The 20,264-nt window shown below is 61.1% G+C and overlaps 4 protein-coding genes across 4 annotated transcripts; 1 reads left to right on the top strand and 3 right to left on the bottom strand.

Annotated features, from left to right (window-relative positions):
• The first annotated feature begins 74 nt into the window (after positions 1–74).
• Positions 75–4,375, top strand: SERINC4 (serine incorporator 4). The gene is given in 13 exon segments (XM_063170101.1): positions 75–715; positions 842–973; positions 1,396–1,574; positions 1,661–1,740; positions 1,834–1,927; positions 1,990–2,201; positions 2,469–2,564; positions 2,635–2,761; positions 2,965–3,037; positions 3,248–3,312; positions 3,314–3,355; positions 3,357–3,533; positions 3,829–4,375. Coding segments are annotated over 13 exon segments (2,016 nt in total). The 5' UTR covers positions 75–193; the 3' UTR covers positions 4,046–4,375.
• Positions 4,376–5,447: 1,072 nt separating this feature from the next.
• On the bottom strand, positions 5,448–6,155 carry SERF2 (small EDRK-rich factor 2). The gene is made up of 3 exons (XM_063169235.1): positions 6,094–6,155; positions 5,759–5,867; positions 5,448–5,658 (listed from the first exon to the last, which is right to left on the bottom strand). Exons 1-3 carry the CDS (start codon positions 6,098–6,100, stop codon positions 5,595–5,597), a joined length of 180 nt encoding a protein of 59 aa, XP_063025305.1. The 5' UTR covers positions 6,101–6,155; the 3' UTR covers positions 5,448–5,594.
• Positions 6,155–8,449, bottom strand: LOC134425051 (peptidyl-prolyl cis-trans isomerase FKBP8-like). The gene is made up of 8 exons (XM_063169240.1): positions 8,215–8,449; positions 7,913–8,079; positions 7,734–7,822; positions 7,339–7,556; positions 7,092–7,264; positions 6,936–7,013; positions 6,703–6,806; positions 6,155–6,613 (listed from the first exon to the last, which is right to left on the bottom strand). The coding sequence occupies exons 1-8, from the start codon at positions 8,447–8,449 to the stop codon at positions 6,577–6,579; spliced, it is 1,101 nt and encodes a 366-aa protein (XP_063025310.1). The 3' UTR covers positions 6,155–6,576.
• Positions 8,450–9,925: 1,476 nt separating this feature from the next.
• Positions 9,926–17,624, bottom strand: PDIA3 (protein disulfide isomerase family A member 3). Its single transcript, XM_063170102.1, has 13 exons — positions 17,428–17,624; positions 17,268–17,346; positions 16,461–16,578; positions 15,968–16,075; positions 14,973–15,102; positions 14,398–14,514; positions 13,852–13,977; positions 13,243–13,425; positions 12,588–12,696; positions 11,663–11,791; positions 11,168–11,247; positions 10,612–10,669; positions 9,926–10,329 (listed from the first exon to the last, which is right to left on the bottom strand). The coding sequence occupies exons 1-13, from the start codon at positions 17,595–17,597 to the stop codon at positions 10,210–10,212; spliced, it is 1,527 nt and encodes a 508-aa protein (XP_063026172.1). The 5' UTR covers positions 17,598–17,624; the 3' UTR covers positions 9,926–10,209.
• Between the last annotated feature and the right edge of the window lie 2,640 nt (positions 17,625–20,264).

Below are 20,264 nucleotides of genomic sequence, written 5' to 3' on the forward strand. Positions count from 1 at the left end.
CCGCCGCTCCCATGGCATGTCACCCCCCGCCGTGGGGACACCGCGGGCCGGGCCTGGCCCTGCGCGGTGTGCGCTAGCGGGGGGGCACGGGAGATCCGTGTCATCGCCGCTGCAGGCGCAGCCCCGCCAGCCGCCGTCTCAGGGCTCTGCCCGCACAAAGCCTGAGTGGCTGTGGAGCGGCTGAAGAAAGGCGATGCCAGCCCCCTGCATCCCCTTGCTCGTCCCCAGCTCCTGCCGACCCCGGGCCAGCCTGCTACCCGCTGGATGCGCTTCACGCCGCCCCGCTACCCAGCGAGGTACCTGTGTCCCTTGGGTGCCTCTGTGCCCGGTGCTGCTCCCCCCTCCAGTAAACTCCGCATCCCCCAGCCCCTCCACACAGCTGTATGGTACCGCTCTGGGATCAGGGAGACGCCCTGTGCAGAACACAGGTGCCCCTCACGCAAGCTCATGTCCAGGGCACCTGCTCGGGCCTTGCCCTGCCCAAGGAGGGCCGGGCTCAGGGCAGGGATGCCCAAGGCCAGGAGTCACCGGACAGTGCCCATTGAGCACGCCAGGGGTGGCTGCCTGGAGGGAACAGCGAGCAGATGGCAGGGCGGGCCGAGCTGACAATCCCCTAATCCCATCAACGCCGCGGGGGCTGAGCAGAGCCGAGCCGAGCTGGGCCATGGCGGGCACAGCGGCACGGGGGCACCTCCTGCACCCGCTGCTTCTCCAGGTGGGACTTGGGGTCCGGCGGGGCTGGGAGCGGACGGGGAGCGGACTGGGCGGGCAGGGTGCGCTGGGCCGGGCTGGGGAGGAGTGCCGGTCCCCCGGGATCCCCAGTGACCGTGCCCCTCCCCAGCTCTGCTGCGGTTGTCACGGGCTCCGCGTGTCCACGAGCACGCGTATCCTCTACACGCTCCTGCACGTCCTGGCCTCTGCTGTGTGCTGCCTCATGCTGTCCCGCACTGTGGCCCAGGCTATCACGGAGAAGGTGACAGAGGGAACCGGGACACCCAGGGTACCAGGAGTATTGGGGGTCCCAAGGGTACCATGAGTTCTGGGGGTACTGGGGTGCCAGGCACTTCAGGGCACCCAGGGGAGCACTGGGCATGTCAGAATTGCCGTGGGCATCAGGAGTACTGGGATTCTGAGGATACTGGGATGGTGGGATAGTGACAGGGCTGCTGGGAGTGACAAGGGTGCTGGAGGTGCCAAGCAGGAAGGCGTGCCAGGGGTACCAGAGATGCAAGATTTGCCTGGCATGCTGGGGGTCCCAGCAGTCCCAGGGTACTGAGAAAGGTACTGGGAATGGTGGGAATATTGAAAGTTTGGATGGGCTGGATGCCATGAGCACTGGGGGATGGTGGGTGGACGCACCAGCAGCCCTGTCCCATCAACCACCGTGCCTGCCAGGTGCCCTTCTCCGTGGTGCTGTGCCAACACCTGCCTGGGGGCACAGACTGCGAGCAGCTGGTGGGCTCCTCGGCCGTCTACCGGGTCTGTTTTGGCACTGCCTGCTTCCACCTGGCACAGGCTGCCCTGCTGCTCAACGTGCGCTCCAGCTCTGACTGCCGTGCGCAGCTCCACAACGGGTGAGGATGGGCCATGGGGCTGGGACAGGGTGTTCTGGGACGGGGCTATCAGGGGCTCTGTCCTACTTACGTTACCTGCCCTGCAGGTTCTGGCTCCTGAAGCTGCTGGTGCTGGTGGGCCTCTGGGCCGCAAGCTTCTTCATCCCTGAGGAGAACTTCATCCAAGGTGTGTCCCCACCCTACCTGAGCTGGGACCCTGGGCACCCCTTTTGTACCCCACTTGCCCTGTGCCATCTCTACCTCTGCCGTCTTCCCCCAGCCTGGCACTACACAGGTGTCTGTGGGGGCTTCGCCTTCATCCTCATCCAGCTGGTGCTAATCACAGCCTTTGCACACACCTGGAACAAGAACTGGTGAGTGCAGGGGTGCCGGGTGGGTACCTGTCCCCTGCCACTGCTCATCCACTCTTCTGCAGGCTGACAGGAGCTGCGCAGGACAAGCGCTGGTATCTGGCTGTGCTGCTGGCCACGGCCACCTTCTACACCCTCGCCTCTGCCGCCTTCTCCTTCCTCTACAAGTTCTACACCCACCCAGCCGCCTGCCACCTCAACAAAGCACTGCTTGCCATCAATGGCAGCCTCTGTGGCATCATGTCCTTCATCTCCATCACACCGTGTGTGCGGCTCAGTGAGTATCACACAGCACAGCGTGCTGGGGCTGCCATGCTGCATGGCCAGCTGTGTCCTGTGCTGACTGTGGGCCCCAGCTCAGGGCCAGCACTGGGGCACTGGAGGAGAACCCAGTTCTGGGTTCCTGGCCCTTCCTTTACCTTGGCACGAGGCGTTGGATGGGCGAGTGGCAGGAGGGGGCTGTCCAGGGCCCCCTGAGAGCCCCACCCACCAGCTCAGGTTACTCCAGGAACTCCAGTAACACCTCTTATCTGCGCTCTTGCAGAGCAGCCGCGGGCAGGGCTGCTGCAGTCCTCTATCATCAGCTGCTATGTGATGTACCTCACCTTCTCTGCACTGTCCAGCCGTCCCCCAGAGAGAGGTGGGTGTCCCTGTCCACCACCAGCCGTCCCCCCATGATGCATGCCCTTCTCACGTCCACCTCCTTGCAGTGCTGTACAAGGGGCAGAACCTCACCGTGTGCTTCCCGGGGGTCGGGCAGGATGAGCTGCAGACAGAGGACACCACCGTCGCCGTGCTGGGCGCTGCCATCATGTACGCCTGCGTGCTCTTCGCATGGTGCGTGTGCCCTGCCCGGGCACGGCCGGGCTGCCAGGGCTGTCCCGAGGGGCGGCAGGGCAGGAGCAGGTGGGGCGTTGGTGGGTGGACACGGGCAGCACAGCAGAGCTCCTGTGGCGTTGGGAATCCATGGGGCAGGCTGGGAGCCTAGCACAGCGCGATGGGTGCCTGTGTCATGATTTCTGCCTCTCTCCTGGGCACAGCAATGAAGCCTCGTACCTCGCTGAGGTCTTTGGGCCCCTCTGGATGGTCAAAGTCTACAGCTTTGAGTTTAAAGTGAGTATGGATGCAGCTGTGCTCCATGTCCTCCTGCTAAGGGCGCCCCAGACCCACCACCTCAATGCCCTGTCCCAGCCCCAGAGAGGGGCAGGTCTGTCTGGCAAAGCACAGAGGGCTGCCCACACCACCTGCCTTGGCATCAGGCAGGGCTCAGCCTGGCCTTGCTGGCCACGGGGCTGGGCTGTCAGTACTCTGCTCTCCCTGCAGAAACCTTCCTGTTGTTTCTGCTGCCCTGAGAAGATGGAGGAGGAGCTGAGAGGTGAGTGCAGTGTCTGTGTGGGAGTGGACAGAGCCTGTGTCCCAGCCTGGGAGTGCCATATCCCCACACTCCCCCAGGCACTGACCAGACATGTGAGCAAGTAGAGGAGAGTGCCAGAGGACAGTTCATCATTGAGGATGAGCAGGACCGGGTGGTCTACAGCTACTCAGCTTTCCACTTTGTCTTCTTCCTTGCCTCGCTCTATGTTATGATGACACTCACCAACTGGTTCAGGTAGGGCTCTGTGCTGCTGCCCAGCCCTCCCTGCTCTCACTCCAAACCTCTGTGCCAGGCTGTGCCAGTATCACCGAGCTGGCACCTGCTTGGGGTTGCTCAGGACTGTGCCCGCAGACCTGCACTGCTCCAGTGGCAGCCGTGCAGCGCAGCAAGAAGGGCTGGGGGGCCATGGAAGGCACATGCCTAGGGGCACGTGGCCACTGGGACACAGGGTGATCTGGTGGCTGCAGCTGGCACTGGAACCGCCTCTGCTGGCATCCTTTGGGTACCCAGCCCTGCCCTCTCCCACCAGCTATGAGAACGCAGTGCTGGAGACCACCTTCACACATGGCAGCTGGTCAACCTTCTGGGTGAAGGTGTCCTCGTGCTGGGCTTGTGTCCTGCTCTACCTGTGGCTGCTGCTGAGCCCTTTCTGCCTCCATGGCTCCCCACAACACCGACGCAGCAGTACAGGGCCACGCGTCGTGCGGCGCCGACGTGCTCCACAGCGCATCAACGTCTCCACATAGCACCTGCCGGGACAAACTGCGCCCAGGGCTGGTCCCTGCTGTGCCCTGTGCCTGTGCCCTAGCCCTGCTTGGTCCTCCTGGCCTCCCCTGACCCCCTGTCCCAGGAGAGGCAGCACCCGAGAGCCTGAGGGGAACATGGGAGATGGATGCCAGGGCCACCCAAAGGGCCAGAGCCAGCTGGTGGCAGGTGCTCTGCCCGCAGCCTGGAGGCCCTGGCCTCACTGGGTGCACTAGGGGAGCAGGGCTCTGCCCTGGCTGCCACTGCCGTGGTGCATTCACTGTAAATACCTGCCTGAATACATTTTTATATAAAACTCTGAATTGAGCCTAGGCCGTTGCCCTGCGCAGGCTGCTGCCATGGGGATGGAGGAAGGGGGTGCCAGCTCTGTGAAACACCCCGAGTCAGCAGCACTGCTGCAAGTCCCCACAGAGCCTGAGTCGGATGGGGGTTCTGCTAGACCCCCGTGCTGCAGGCAGCGCAGGCTGTCCTCTGGGGAAACAATGCCTTGCTCATGCCTGCTGCAAGCACAGGCCACTGGGCAGCCTGCCACAGCATTGGCATGGCCCTCTGGGGCAGCCCCAGAGAGCCCCATGCCACCCTTCTGTCCTACAGTCGAGCAGTCACAGCCATTGATGCTGATGGGGAACAAGACGGAGCTGTGGCCTGGCCTGGCAGAGGGGGTGCACACAGACCAGAGGCAGCCGGCCATGGCGAGCAGCAGCTCCTCAGGGCCCCCGGGTAACCAGGGCCCCGCTGCCAGCCCCAGCCTCCGGGCTGCCTGTTCTGCGGGACCAGCGCCAAGGACGGCACCGGCGCGGTGGAAGGCGGCGCTGCATCTGGCTCGGCTCGGAGCCCAGGCTGCCGCGGGACCCGTCGCCGTGCTGCCGGCTGGGGCTGACGCCACTATTATGGCCCTGCGGGGAGGTGAAAAGGCCGATCGGCGCCGGCCTCAGCACGGGGCTGGACCCCGTCGCCAGGCGCACGGCTCCGCGCTGCTGCCGGACGGGCAGCCACAGCTGGGCCCGCCCCGGCCGTGCCGCAGCGCGGCTCTCCCCCGGTGCGCAGGCCCGGCCGCCATCTCTCCACCGCCGCCCTCCGAGCGGCCCGGAGCCCCGGCTGCGCCCCGGCCCGCTCCGGCGCCGTGCCGGTCAGCTTCACTCCTCGACGCTGCCAGCTCTCCCAGCCGCCCCGGGGCGCTCGGCCCTCAGCCCCGCGCGGAGCCCCGGGTGCTGCCCCAAGGGCCGCCCAGGCCCGACCCCACCTTTGTTCCTCACCGTCAAGATGCCGCCGCTTGACTCCGCCACGGCCGTGCTCGGTCCTTCTCCGCGGACGCGATTGCTCCGCCGGCAATACCCATGCTCGCCCACCCCCCGCCCGGCGCACGGACGAGCAGACGCAGCGTGCAGGGCTCCACAGCTACTTTAATAGGGGACGGCGCCGCAGGGCGCGGGGCGATGCCGGGGGTCCCGGCGGGACCCGGCCTGGGGCGGCGCGGGGCATCCTGCCGGCGGGACCGGCCCTGGGGCGGCAGCCCGGCGCGGCCGCCTGTTACTTGTTGCCCTCCTTCTTCTCATCGGCCTTCTTCTGCTTCTGCTGCATGATCTCCGAGTCCCTGCGGGGAGCGCGGCGGGGCTGGCGGCGGGGCCGGCACCGCCGCGGGGCGGGAGCAGGGAGCGGGGCAGGGGAAGCCGGCGGGCCGGCCCGGCGCTCACCTCTGCTTGCGGGCGGCAGCCGAGAGCCCGTCGTCCCGCCGCTTGCCCTTGCCCGAGTCGCTCTGCTTCTTCAGGTTCTTCTGCCGCGCCAGTTCGCGCTGGTTCCCGCCTGCCAAGCGCGGCGGCCTCAGCGCAGCCCGGCCGCGCTTACGGGCCGCGCCGCCACCCCCCACACCCGGCCCGACCGCTGGCCGCAGGCCGGGTCTCGGCGCGCCGGCGGATCACGGCATGGCCCCTGACCCCGGCTCCGCCGCACTCCCGGGTCCCAGGGCAGCCTCCCACCACACTCGTGAGCCGCAACCCCCTTTCCTTCCTGCCTTCCCCCCCCAACTCACGGGTCATGGCGCCGCTCCCTCCCACCTCCACTCCACCGCCACGTCCCGCACTGACCCCCCCCGCGCCCCGCCCCGCGCCGCGCTTTAAGGGATGCGACAGCCAATCACTGCGCCGATCCACCCCCCGCTGCACTCCCATTGGCGCGTCTCTCCGGCAAGGCCCCGCCTGATTGGCCGCAGGCTATGGCCTCCCTTCTGCCGGCGGGGGCGAAAAAGGCGGAAGGTTGGGCGCACGCGCTGCAGCCACCTCCGCGCGAGAGGATGCGGGCCAGGAGGAACCGCCCCCCGCCGTGACGTCACGAGGAGCGAGGGAGCCCCGCCCGCGGAGAGAGCGGTGCGGGACGGGCGGTGCGGGACGGGGGGCGGGCGCCGTCCCGCCCCTCCCGCAGGCCCCCCGCCCCAGGGCGTGTGGGGCGATGGGGGGAGGATGGTACGAGAGCTCCTCTATGTCCTCGGTCAGGCTCTGGGGCGCTGCGGGGCCGCTCAGATCGCTCCTTCCGCCGAGGGCGGTGCGGGGGCTCTACAGGGAGGGACGGCTATAAGCGCTATCCGCGCCAACCGGGTACGGGACGGGCATCCGTCCCTGCACAGCCCAGGTCGCCTACGCACGCGGGGCTCGGCGGCGGCATCGGGTCGTGGCGGGAATTCTGCGGGCCGGTGCTGGATGGAGGGCTCTGGCGCTTCGCCAGCCGTGAGAGCTCGGTGTGGATCACCTGCGGACGAGGGGCGGCTGCGGTGGGATACCCGACCCACCGACTCCCACGAGATCCTCTTCCTCCCCGTCACTCCTAGTACCAGGTGCTGTGGGACCACCGCCCGCCCTCGCACTCCGCATCCCGCACCTTGCTGGCCGGGTCCAGCTCCAGGGCTCTCTTCAGGACGAGCGCCGCCTCTGCGTCCCGGCCCTGCTCTGCCAGCAGCTGTGGGGAGAGGAGCGGAGGGTGGCTGGACGGCCGGGCCGAGCGGCGCGGGACGGTGCGGGGCGATGCGAGTCTCACCTGCCCGCGCCGTAGCAACGCCCGACCGTTGTCGGGGCAGATCCGCAGGGCCGCCTCGCAGGCAGCCAGCGCCTCCTCCGCCCGCCCCAGCTTCAGCTCGGCAGCCGCGCAGTTGTTGAGGCACTTCACGCGCTGCTCCCGCAGCTCCTCTTCCTCCTCGGGTCCGGGCGGAGCTGCGGGGCGAGTGGCGACCTCAGCGTTCCAGCCCCGCAGCCCGGGGCCCTCCCTCCCTCCCGCCCGGTCTCACCGGCGGTGGGGCCGTCTAGGGCGCGCAGGGACAGCCGGTACGACCGCAGCGCCGCGGCGAAGTCACCCCGCGCGAAGTGGAAGTTGCCCCGCTCCCGGCGCTGCGAGCCCAGGCGCAGGCGGACGGCGGGCGGCAGCGGCTGCGGGTCGGGGCCGTCCCGCACCTCCAGGAGCGTCACCTCGAACAGCAGCGGCGCCTCGGGGGGCACGTCGGGCTCCCTGCTGGTACAGCGCCGGCTGCCCGCGACCCCTGCCCGCCCCGGTGCCCTGCTCTGCCGGCCCCACTGGCTCGGCTCCTCCTGTCCCCGCCCGTCCCTCCTGTCCGCCCGCCCCGGTCCGTCTGCCCTCCCGCCCCCCGCGTGCTCCATCCCCCGCCTGCTCGTTCCCCCGCCCTACCTGCCCGGGCGGCCGTAGGCGTAGGGGAAAGCGGCGAGGAAGAAGGAAACCTCCCCGGGCTGCATGGTGGGGACGCCCAGCTCCAGAGCCTGTGGACGGGCACGGCGGGGCTGGCGGGTCGGAGCCCAGGGCGGCGCTGAGCCCGCACGGCACTGAACCGCGCACCGGTTCGGGCTCACCTGCACGACGTCCCCGTGACCCGGCACGAAGATGAGCCGCGGGTCCCTCTCCACCAGCCCGCCGTCCTCCAGGGCGCCCAGCACCTTCACCGACACCTCCTGGCCCGGCAACGGCCGCGGCCCGCCCGGCCCGGCCCGCACCACGCGCTTCCGCAGCAGCCGGTCCTCTGCGCGGGAGGAGGCGCTGACAGCCGAGCCAGGAGTCCCGAAATTGGCACTCCCTGCTCGAGTCTCCCCGGTACCGGCCGTCCGAGCCTGGGCCGCCGGCCCGGCTGGCCCTGAGGCCGCCCGTCGGCGCTCACCCGTCAAGTCGCTCCAACCGTCGGAAGCGAAGAGGGGCCCGAAGCCGCCGGGCCCCGGCACGGCCAGAGCCTCCAGCCGCCGGTAGAAGAGCTGCTCCTCCTCGCGCACCGACGGCACCGCGATGGCGGTGTGAGGCAGCCGGAACCGCACCCGCCGGTCCTGGCCAGGCCCCCGCGGCCGCCCGCCGGCCCCTGCTTCCCTCTCCGGGGAGCCGCCGGGCGACGGGCCCGGCATGTCCGCCCCCGGCGCTCCTCACCGCCCGCCGCTACCCGCTGGCCTCGGTCCGGGCCCGCCCGGGGCTCGGCGGCGGCTGCCCACGGCCCCCAGCCCGCAGCACCGGGCGTGCCGCCGCCGGTCCCGCCGCGCCGCGACTGCCGGGGGTTGCCCGGGCCGGGGACACCGCGGAGCGCATGCCGCCGCGCCGTTACCTAATGCCGGGAAGCGGCTCAGGGGATTAGTCCGCGCCGGCGGCAAAAATAGCTGGCCCAGGGCGAGCCCCGCCACAGGGCTCCCGCCGCCCGCCCCTGCCCCTCGGGACCGCCCGCCGCGCCTTCCCGGCAATGCCGTGGCCGGGCGTCTCCGGTACCGAGGCTGCAGGCCGGGTCTGGCCTATCCCAGCTATCAGCAGAAGAATCACTGTGAGCATCTCCATCCAAGGCTGTCTCACATCAAAAGCCTGATTCTAACAAGAAGCGGGGTCTCCCAAGCAATCTGCTGCTGCTGTTTTTTCCTTGCTCATCCGGCCCAGTCTTTGAAGCAGTGCCAGTTGCTCCAGCTACCCTGAAGCACCATTCCCTGCTTGGGGGAAATGTGTTACTTTGGGTGGTGGCTTCTCCCTAACACAGGACCAGCTCTCCACACAGGACCAGCTCTCCACGCAGGCCTCACTGAAAGGTCTGTAGCCATCCTGTTTGCCAAATATTCCAGGCAGCAAATACACAAATACTTCATCAGATGCCTTTTTCTCCTCACTTTGAAGCTCAGTACCTTCAGTGCAGCTGCAGGATAGTGGGGGACATCTGGGCAGCCACCAACACAGCGCTTCCACATCCTCTGTCCATCCTGCCTGAAAGTTTCCCCAGGCCTGTGCTAACTTCACCCAGGCTGCCCTGAGCACCAGCAGTGATGCTATGGGCCAAAGATGCTGACAAGTTTTACCTGTGTTCAGTGCCCCAACGGGCACCAGGGCAACAGTCACAGAGCAGGGAGCAAAGACAGGACTAGAACCACTTTCCTGACTTTCCTTGGCTTGATGGAGAGCACGGTCCTGCCCATCAAGGAAGCAGCACTACTGTTACATGGGTAATTGTCAGATGTCAGTGGAGCTGAAGACTCCTGCACCAGTTTGAAAGCAGATTTATTGCTGCTGCTGAGTGAGGCCCTTGCCAGCCTGCGCTGCTGCCCACAGGCACAGTATGCACCATGTACCTCTGAACTCACCAGGGCAGCACACAGCAAAGGCACTTGTGGCCACAGCTCCCCTGTCCAAAATGTGTGTAAATGCAGCGCCCCAAGCCCAACACTGGGACTGCTGTTGCTGCTACATTCTGGAGGGGCTCAGGCAGCTGAGGAAAGAGGATAATGGGCTAAAAGCCAAAGTCAGTGACTAGGAGGGCTCACTGTAGGGAACAACTTGCAGCAGGAAGCTGCTGCCTATGAAGAACAGGATCCCATTGCTAGGTCTGATGGGCTTCCTCAGGACAGGGACACTTGGTCTTAAGGGGGTCATTTTATTGTTTCACTTCTCCAAATGTACAAAAAAAATTAGAAAATAACTGTACCCCCACCCCCTCCCAAACCACAAAACAAACCTGGGGAGCCCCACAACAGTGCAGCTAAGAGACGGCAGAAAATTAAACATTACTAGATACAGCAGCTGGGGCCCCTCGGCCCCCATGGCCACTGGCTCTCCACAGCCCAGAACTGGCCCCAGTCTGACCAGCGCTTCCCCAATTCATACAGAGCTCATTCTGACAAGATGGCAAGTAGGTACTTTACAAATCCTCCTTCACCTTCTTCTTGGATTTCTTGGATTTCTCTTCCTCCTGCAGCACGGGAGTGTTGGTTGCCTCCCGCTTCAGGTAGCTGATGAAGTCACTCACTTCTCTGCCTCCCTGCAGGAAACAAATGACAGTCAGGCAGGAGCTGTACCCACGATGGACCTCCCCTCTCCTGAAGGGGGGCTCAGGTGCTTGGAGGGAGACCCAGGTGACTGCAAGCAGAGTCTCCCCAGAGCCTACAACTAAAGTACAACACTCCCAGCAGGTACCACCAGGTGTGTTCCCAGGGAAACAGGACACAGTGCCACCCCCTACTCCAAAGAGGCTTGAGTATAATTAGAACACCTGGATGCTCTTCACTTCTTTACAAAGCATCAAGAACAGCAAAATACTCACCTCATACTTCTTTGGACTCTGCTTCTTGCCAGCTGGAGCAAAATAGATGGTGGGGAAACTGGAGAGAGAAGAAACACATGAGCTCCTAAGATGCTCTGATTTCTATCAGACCAGCCCCAACTGAAGGGACTCACATCCCACACTGCCCTGGTTTAACATGGCACAGCTTCAGCGGCTCTGAGGCACCAGGTGTGGCCTTCAAGAGCCTGGCAGATCTGGATGAACTCACAGGTTCAAGTTTGCTAGCTGAACTGCTTTTGGAACAGCAAGCCCAGATTTGTTTTCACACTGCCAGGAACAGAATCTCAGCAGATTCCAAAGCAGCAGGACAGGCCTCCAGGCAGAGCCAGGACACCAGAATCCTGGAGAAGCCAGGCAGATCAGTGTATTTTGTTTTCACTCTTGATTTCTCCACACCAAGCCATTGCCCAGCAGTCACCCAGCTATTGCCTGGCAACCCCCACACCCTTCTCCATGAGGCTCTTTCAGCTCTTCAGTGCTGTGCCTGAAGTCAGACTCATGCACTGACACGTGGTGTCACAGCAGTCACACCTACCCTCGGACTTCGTAGGGAGAAGGCACATCATTGGCTGTAGCATCCATTTTGGCAATGATGATATTGGGATCTTTGCTGAGCTGTGGGTAGAAAGAACCCATCAGTAACCAATTCCAAAATCCAGGAACCCAGCAGTCAGCATGATCTGAGACAGTGGTGTCAGAGGACAGTGCATAGGGAATGCCACTTCACCAACCTTCACAACATGGGAGACTATCATCATGCAGAGGGAAAAGATCCAAAAAGAAACTTGGGCAGTTGAGGCCAGTCACTGAATCCTAGAATATTCCTGTGCCCTAGCCAATAACACAGACTAAATATACCAGTGTGGTTGCTACCACAGATCCTGCTGCAAGATATCTGCACTCTGCAAAGAAACCAAAATTTGTAATCCTCAGGAAGGCACAATTACACCCCATTATCACAGAAGCTGGAAAGGACCTGCAGGATCATTTAGTGCTGCAAAATTCTAGTTCACATTTGCAAGAATCTCACCTTCTCCCCCAGTTCTTTGTATTTGGGCTCCAGATTCTTGCAGTGGCCACACCACGGTGCATAGAACTCTATCAGGACATCTTTGTCTTGTGCATTAACTATTTCATCAAAGTTCTCAGCCACCACCACCTGTAAGGGTTGATCACACCAGTTAGTTCCTTCCAAGGCAGAGATGAGGTGATGGCATGACGTGCTCCATACACTCCACCCAAGCCTGGGTCTCCCACACCTGCACAGCAAGCAGCAGAACCAAATACAGCACTCCTCATCTGCACCATGCAGGGAAAAACCTGCTGTAAGTTACCAGCACTACCTCCAAGTGAGGTCTGCATACGGTGTCCTCGCAGGAAGAGAAAGCCATTTCTTTTTAATCCCAGCAAGCAATCAGCAGGACTGGCTGAGGCTGTCCCCATCGCCCCAAAAACATCTGTGAATCCCGTGACTTGCTCTCCTGTGTAAGGCTCTCATCAAAAAGCCAGGCCAGGGAATGCTGTTACTCAGGGCAGAATTGCCTGGGAGGGTGAAAGGCAGGAATTGTACCAGATCCCAATGATGAAATAAACAGGGAGATCCCTTAAACAGTGCAGTCACAACCAACAGGAAGACCATGCCATGAAGGACTGAGCATAAGCCAAGAGGGCAGGCCTTTGTGTAAGCCCTGGAAATCTGGATGCTGCTGCACTCACAAAGCATGTAACTACTGGGGCCAAGCAGCAGTTACTATGCTGAGAGAAAAAAAAAAGAACCCAAACTGCAAGCTGCATGTCTCCCTCACCTCAGAAAGCTGCAGTGGAACAAGGGAGTGAGTAATTCCTCTGTCAGCACAGAGGCCTCTTGAGCTGCCACCATCCTCACTCCCAGCACTTCACACAGGCACAGGAAGCTGCTGCTGAGCAGTGTCTCTGCAGCCATAAGCAACACTCACCTTCACAGGGCCATCGTTGCTTTCAGGGACAGGTTCTGATTTCAGGTATTTTTTCAAGTTTCCATCAAAGTAATCTTGCAGGAATCTCTCCAGAGCCTTTCCGTCACGGCTGAAAGAAAAGTGATGTTACAGCCATCATCACACAGACAGGATGAGAGAGGGAAACTTTCAAGGCTTATTTAAGCTACTTCCACCCACACAACAGATGCCACCTGCATCTCTGACAGCACCAGTCTGGGGCTGGCTTAGTAGACCCCAGAACAAGTGCAGTGATGTCCTTAAGGGCTCTGACAGGAGGCTGGATACACATCCCATTCAAAGTTTTAGGCATTCCAGCATTCTTCATGTTTTGGTTTTTTTTTTCAAAATGAAAGGTACAATGAATTCTTCTGCCCTTTGTTGCACCCTAAATCCTAACCAGAATTTCAGGATCTTGAATTAAATTCTCTCCCTTTATATAACAGCAGGGACTGCAAGCTTTCTAAAGAGTAGAAAAACACACGAGTAGGAGCAATTTTGACCCAGCAATTGCTTCTTCCAGCTGCAACAGCCAGCTTTCCTGTTTCCTCAAAGCTAACAAAGTATCATCTGGTCAGAGACCTCTAGACCAAAGTCCATTGAATCAGACCCATTACCATCAAGTTCAAGAACTCACGAGAACTCTTCTTGCATGACATATTTATCTCCTTTGGCAGTTCTGATGGCAACGACGGGGGCCTCACCCACACTGCTGTCCAGACCAAACTCAGAGAGCTCGTGGCCAAAGGTTTTTCGACTAGCAACAGCATAAGACAGTTTGTGGCCAGCATCCAAGAACTTCTTTGCAATCATCATAACTCTGAGGGAAAAAAATAAATAAAACCCCAAAGTGTTATTTCTTTGAACATCTTTGAACATCTTCTACATGATGTAACACCCTTCAAGATGACATACACATCAGACTAGGAATTCAGTGGCACAATGTGCTGTTCAGAGCCAAGTCCTACAGAAATGGTGCTGAGAAGCAGACCAGTAGACTCATGCCTGTGGTGACTGAGGCAAGTGTTGCACGTTTCCATGCCCCACCTGCGTGAGCCCAGGCTCTCAGGCACGAAGGGCAGAACTGCACAGCACAGCAGTGAAGCAGGCTGTGGGTAAGGTCTAGGTTCCTAAGGACCAGGGATCCAGGAGCAATCGCCCAGGATTTCAGAGCACTGTCACCCAAGCTCTGGAAGCGCAGCAAGGCAGGAACAGTGCGAGGCCCATTCACCCCCACCACTCCCACCTGTTGCGCCAGTAGTTGGATCCCTTGGCATTCTTCTCATAGTCAACGTCGTAGTATGCCACCAGCAAGTCCTTGCCCTGGATCAAGTCTTTGTTGTCTTCAGTCATGTGAGGGCAGATGCCAAAGCTGTCAACGAGAGAGGTATTAGCAGAGTCCATGACCCCAGAACAGGCCTGACACAGCACACTTGCTTCCCACCCAGGAGTTAAATGCCAGTGACCAATCAGGCCCCAGGAAGAAATGCTTTGCTCATTCCTGTACCAGGTTTTTCTGAGAAAAATCTCCATCTCCTGCCACATCAGTGGCTAGAGCTGACTCAGTTAAGGCCAAAGCTAGCACAGCTCTCACAGGTTCAGTTTTTAAACAGAATGGTTAGAATATGGAGAGTGTATGCCAACAGCCACATCAGGATTTCAGGAAGGTGTCCCCAAAGGAAAGCAGTGCCAAGACATGCAGCAGAAGTGGCAGCAACGAAAAAACAAGCTCTGACAGGGCCAAAGCCAACTGGGGCCAGTCTATCACATTTGTTGGTGAGAAATCACTCACATGTTCTCCTGGATGAATTTCTTGATCTTTCCACTGGTGATTTTGTCTTCTGCATACTTGACAGAGCTCTCCTCAAACTTGTTGGTCAGGCGTGGAGGACGGAATAGGACTATACCTCTGTGGGAAAACAGGTATTATCAATTAGTTCAAAGTGTCCCTGGGAGTCCAAGGACAGCAGCCAGATAAGACAAAAACCCACTCTCAGTAACAATCCCCACTCACCATTCATAGCTCAAACATCACCGTCTAGTTTCTTGATGGCACTAGTGCACTAAGTGTACCTGTCAGTTCCTTCTCCATGATTCAGAAAGGCCACAATGAGAAACAAAGCTCTTACCATAACAAGGAATATGGAAACAAAATGTCTCTGTTGAGATACTTTTGACCCAGAGGCAGACACAAACACTTCTGAGACCATTTACACCTTTCTATCTCAATTCAAAAGAAACACCACTGTCAGCTGGGGATGAAACCAGACCTTAAGCTATGTTTAGAAACTGAAACCATTTTAGTGGAATCCATGATTTTTTTCCAAATGCCTAAATAAGAAGAAATCTTTGTATTAAGTAACTTACTCTCCATCTTCCTTGTACTTGTGCAGCAGCTGCTCCTCGGTGGTGTGTGCAAAGCGGTAGTTATCCCTGAGGCTGTTGGCTGCTTTCATGAACTCCGAGTAAGCATCCCCAGATGCATCACCAAAGAAGCCTGCAGCAGAAAGGCAGACTGTGACCCCAAACCAACCCAGCTCTGGACCCTCTGCAGGTCCTAGCATTTCTCCCTACAATGCACTGGATCAATCCTGAATCCAGTCCTTCAGTGCATGCTGAGGTGTTTACCTTTGACTGCTTCTCTCCCATTTTCCAGGGCTTCCCTGCACCACCCCCTTCCCCCATTCCAGCAGCAGAAAAGTTACTCAGGAGAAGCCCAAACTGGTCATTCAGCCAAGGACAACTGTCCCCTGGACACCCAGACATCCACTGGTGATTGTGTAACAGCCACTGGCACTTAACAACGGTAAGTTTAGGAATGCTGGTTAATACTCATGTGGTTATACCCACAAGATGGCACCTGATTTGCACCATCTGCTGCTGCCACGTGTAACCACAGACACCCAATGCCAGCAGCCCTCCGATGTCACCAGAGCAACAAACACATCCAAAACAACCCAAAGCTACCTGTTGTCAGCCAGCCAAGAAAGCAACAACCTTTGGAAAACATATACTGTGGTGCCACGGGAGCCAACGAAGCCAGATGGCCAAGAGAAAAAAAGGAAAAGAAAGAAATTTGGAGGTAATACCCAAAGGTCCTCAAATCCAATCTCCCACTTGAAGCGGGACGAGCCCCAGTCAGAGCAGGTTGCTCAGAGCTTTGTCCAACTAAGTTGCGAAAATTTCCCAGGCTGAACATTTTAAAATCCCTCTGGATACATGTTCTAGGCTTTATTGCTCTCATTACCAGCAGTGGTTTTGTTCACGTGCATCGGGAATTTCATTTGCTGCAGCCTGTGGCACTGCCTGTGCTCTTTGCACACCAGCTCCCAGAGCCCACTCCTTCCACCACCTCTACTCACCCACGACAGAAGCATCTTTATCACCAATGAACTTCTCAAACTCAGCCACAGAACCGAGAGCCACCGAAGCAGGTCCCGCCTGTTTCTTCAGATGGCTGACAATCCCATCTTGAAAGATTAGTAAAATAATTAAAGGTATCAATACCAAGTTCCATAAGGTATTTTTCAAGCTTCCTAGATCAGAAATTGTTTCTGCAGAATCCACACACATCTCCCATACAATAAATATGTGAACTGAAGGACTGCTCCCATCAGCTTCACACAGGAGCTTTCTAGCATCCTGGGAACTAGGAGCTAATGTGGAGACCTTCACCTTTAAAGGAGAGCTTTAAGGGAAAACAAACATCCCAGGCTTTGTCAGCACAAAGGGTTCTGGAGAGACTAAGGGATTGGGGGCTGTATGTGTAGGTGTGAACCTTCTCTGCATCCCTGGCTGTTACATGCTGCCTCCTGCAGCAGATCAGCAAACCAGACACTGCCAAACAGTTCTTACCTGCTGTTCTGGGCCCATCATAGGTCCCTGCCTCTTCTCCATCTCGAAAAATCTTTAATGTGGGATATCCACTGACTCCATATTTGTTACAGGTGTTGGAGTTTGCTGTACAGTCAACCTAAAGGAAAAGAAACCTTGCTACTCAGACTGAGGTCCAGCCCTAACACACCCATCCCAAATAAGGGACTAGAGGGATCCGTCACACACTGCCTGGTGCTCAATAGCCCAGACTGGGAAAGAGGTAGCACAGGAAATGAGATGCCCGGAAAAATATTTGAGAAAACACTGCAAAGACTAAATAGTTTCAAATTCGACCAGACTACACACTAAAAAAAATACTAGAAAGGATAGTTTCTTGCAATCGATGACATGGAATTTCTCAGCCCCTTGTCAGTCCCAAAGTTCATATAACATTTGAAGAAAACAGGCTGACCTGACGAGGAGGCCATGGTGCCAAGAGTCCATGCCACTTCCCGTAAAGGAAGAGAGAAACCCTGATTTGAGAAAACGCTACGAGCTCTGTGCAGAAAAGAAATCTCCTAGTCAGGATGCCTCAGTGGGTACGTGCAGCACGGTGCTCGCTCTCAGGCTCATCACACAGCGCCGAGCAGGGCCATTTCCCCGGCTGGGGCGAACCCTCACACACCCTGTGCACACCCGCCGCGCGGCTGCGGCCCTGCAAGGACCGCCTTCCACGTTATTTCAGGGCTCCGAGGCACCAAGCAAACGGCGACCGCCAGGTCTGCAGAGCAGGAATGCGGCCGCTGGCCGCCCCCGGGTCTGCCCAAGGCGGGAGCCCGCGCTCACCTTCACGAGAGGCACGATCCCCTTCAGCCGGGTCGCGGCCGACTCGTACTCCGGCGCCAGCCGCTTGCAGTGTCCGCACCTAGAGGCACGGAAAGGAGTCAGACCGGCCGGGTGCCCCTCGCGGCCCGCCCCCGGCCCCCCGCCCCCAGCGGCCCCTCACCAGGGCGCGAAGAACTCCACGAGCACCAGCCCCGGGCGCTCGGCCAGGCCACTCTCGAAATCGGCATCGCTCAGCTCCACCACGTCGGAAGCGCGGGCGCAGAGGGCGAGCAGCAGGAACAGCAGCAGCGCGGCGGGCAGGGCCGGCTGCGGGGGCCGGGGCGCGGACATAGCGGCGGCAGCGGCGGGAGCGGCGCGTCCAGCGGTCCGGGAGCGGCGGGGCCGGGAGCGGCAGCTGAGGGAGCGCCGGGGCCGCAGCCGGAAGTCCGGCCCCCGCATCCGGATCTGCCGTGTGGCAGCTCCTGATTGGCCGGAACGTCACGGCGCACATGCCAGCGGGGCGGGGTGTCCGCGCTGGCCCCGCCCCTCCTCATGGCCGCCGGAGCTCGGCGCTGTGCGGGCCGCGGCGGGGGCGGGCTGGGGCCGTGCGCTGGATCCGTCCTCGACCCGCGGTGCAGTCCCCTCGCACCGAGCTGTGTCGCGCCGACCACAGCGCCTGCCCCTTCCCCGAGGCCGCGCTCTGCCGAGTGCGCTGTCGGTGTCCGGGAGCTGTGCTGACCCCGTGGATGGATGTGCGTTAACCCAGCCGTGGCCGTATCGCGCCGTGCCAGTGACACGTGCCCAGCACATGCCGCACGACAGCGCTCGGCTCGCTGCAGGCTCGCCTGCTGGATTCACCGCAGCCCCGCATTTTCCCCCACCACCCCTCCCGCTCCGGCCCTGGGACAGTCTGGCGTTCTCCTGGCCCCGAGCCAAACGTGGGAGTGGGTCTTTACCCCGTAACCCCATCCGTCGGCAGTTGCACCTTCTGCTGGGGTCTGCGGTCGGAAGGTCCTTCCTCTGTACCATCCCTGCCAGGGTGCTCGCCCGCAGCTTTGACCAGGTGCGGCCTGCTCCCACCTCGCACCACCGTGCCCCGGTCCTGCCGGGGCCTAGGGCTGTCCCTGCACAAAAACCGATCCTCACTGACCTAGCGCCACCTCCCTTTGCAGCGCGCCGGGCAGCTCAGGTGGGCCTCGGGGGACAATGCATCAACTGGGGAAACGTTCTCGGTACCCCGTTTCCGCCTCACCATCCGTTTCTCCTTAGAGGCCACGGGCTCCTGCCCTCGCCTTGTCGTCAGGTCCCTACCGCTGACGGCTGAGTTTTAGCAACTGCTCCCAGCATCCCCAGAGCTCGTGATTGGGGCCAGCCCTCATCAGCTCACCTCCGGCACGGGGGCAGCCGCCCGGCTTGTTTCTGGCGTGTTTGTCACCAATACTGAGCTGCATCAGCCAGTCGGCCCCAGGGCTGCGGGGACAACCCGCCTGACATCTCCGACAACATCGTCGCCATTGGGACAAAGGGCCCGGGCCCGGCCCGCCCCGGGCAGCACCGTGCGCCCCGGGCCGCCAGGGGGCGCTGCCCGCCGCCCGGGCCGCTCCTGCGGCCGGCGTGAGGCGGCGGCCCCGGGCGGTGTCCGCGGCCCCGAGCGGTGTCGGCGGCCCCGGGCGGTGTCGGCGGCCCCGGGCGGTGTCGGCGGCCCCGGGCGGTGTCGGCGGCCCCGGGCGGTGCCCTGCCGCCCGGCTGCCTCCGCCCGTGCCGGGTTCCTGTCATCAATAATACGCGAGCTCGGCATCCTTTGCGGTGTTGGGGCTGGCGCCGGCCTCGCATTAGCGCCCAGAACCGAGGCCAGCGACAGTCGGCTCCGTCTGGCGTCCAGCCCCGGCGGCCGCAGCGGGGTGAGCAGGCAGGGACCGGGCAGGGTCCCGTGCCGGGGAGGTATCAGGTGTGTCACAAGTTGTCTCGGCGGTCTGTGGGACGGGGGTCTCTGGGACTGCCGGTGTCGGAGGAAGGCTGGGAGCCGTAGCGAACGCGAGAGCGGCGGGGGCTGGAGCCGGGCTCTGGGGCCGTACTGCGGGAGTTGCCGGAGCGAGCACTGCGGGACCTCTCGCTCGCTCCTGCTGCCCGTAAGACGCAGGAATGGCTGCTTTCCTTGCCAGCCCGGGGATGCTGCTTCTGCTGGTACTGCGGTACCCCAACCCCAGTGAGTGAGCACGGGCCTCCGGGAGCGCAGCCGCCGCGGGGAGATGCGTGCTCGAGGGCCGGTTCTGCTCCCTCCGCTCCAGAGCCGTTCCTCGCTACTGCACGGGCACAGGGAACGACTCCCAGCACTGACACCCGCTCCGGTCACTGACTGGGGCATGTGCTCTGCTCAGCCACCAGTGGCTGGGACCAGCCAGCCCCCGGATTGGGGGTCAGAGCTATGGCTCAGAGTGAAGACTCCCCTTTGTCCCTGCATCCTTATCCTTGTAGCAAGCCTGCCACAAACCCGCTATGGGACATTGAGCAAGAAGCTCTGAGGGAAGGTGCAGATTGCACAGGCAGTGCAATGTTGCTCTTTCCTGCAGCCTGTGCTCCAGGACCTGCTCCAGGACAGCAAGGGTGCCATGCCCTTGAGATCCTGGTGCGGGCACTGCCTATCCCAAGTAGGCTGGCTGCAGCCCATCCAGGATCCTGAGGACCATGGGGCCCACTGGCTCCTGCTCTCCCACTGCCTGGGTGCTCAAGACACATTTCCCACTGGAGTGCCTTCATTTGCCAGAGACCTTCCAGAGTGTGCTGCTCAGTGTGGGACCTGAGGCCATGCAGTGCTTTCTGGCCCTGCTGCACTGCTCCTGATACCAGCTGGGAGGTGGCCGGGGTGGATGGGATGGGGCAGGGCGTTCAGAGCACATGTGTGGTGATTGTGAAGCCTTGTGATGGAGGGGAAACCCGAGCGGTGCCTCTGCAGGAGGACAGGGCTGGGAGGTCAGTGGGGTGCTGAGTGCTGGGGTAAGAAGAAGCCGGAGCCACAGC

Source organism: Melospiza melodia, chromosome 15, assembly GCF_035770615.1.
Source record: "Melospiza melodia melodia isolate bMelMel2 chromosome 15, bMelMel2.pri, whole genome shotgun sequence".
Taxonomy (NCBI): domain Eukaryota; kingdom Metazoa; phylum Chordata; class Aves; order Passeriformes; family Passerellidae; genus Melospiza; species Melospiza melodia.

Excerpts from the sequence above, each read along its gene's own strand:
- SERF2 (XM_063169235.1), bottom strand. Across the intron at positions 5,659-5,758 it reads GCTGCCGCCCGCAAGCAGAG|GGACTCGGAGATCATGCAGC; the intron begins GTGAGCGCCGGG and ends CGCTCCCCGCAG.
- LOC134425051 (XM_063169240.1), bottom strand. The coding sequence starts at position 8,449 with ATGCCGGGCCCGTCGCCCGGCGGCTCCCCGGAGAGGGAAGCAGGGGCC. Across the intron at positions 8,080-8,214 it reads CGGTTGGAGCGACTTGACGG|AGGACCGGCTGCTGCGGAAG; the intron begins GTGAGCGCCGAC and ends CCTCCCGCGCAG. Across the intron at positions 6,614-6,702 it reads ATGCCGCCGCCGAGCCCCGC|AGCCCCCGCACCGCCCTCGG; the intron begins GTGCGTAGGCGA and ends CCCTCCCTGTAG.
- PDIA3 (XM_063170102.1), bottom strand. The coding sequence starts at position 17,597 with ATGTCCGCGCCCCGGCCCCCGCAGCCGGCCCTGCCCGCCGCGCTGCTG. Across the intron at positions 12,697-13,242 it reads GTCATGCAAGAAGAGTTCTC|CCGTGACGGAAAGGCTCTGG; the intron begins GTGAGTTCTTGA and ends CTTTTCTTTCAG. Across the intron at positions 10,670-11,167 it reads TCTCCCTACGAAGTCCGAGG|TTTCCCCACCATCTATTTTG; the intron begins GTAGGTGTGACT and ends TTCTCTCTCCAG.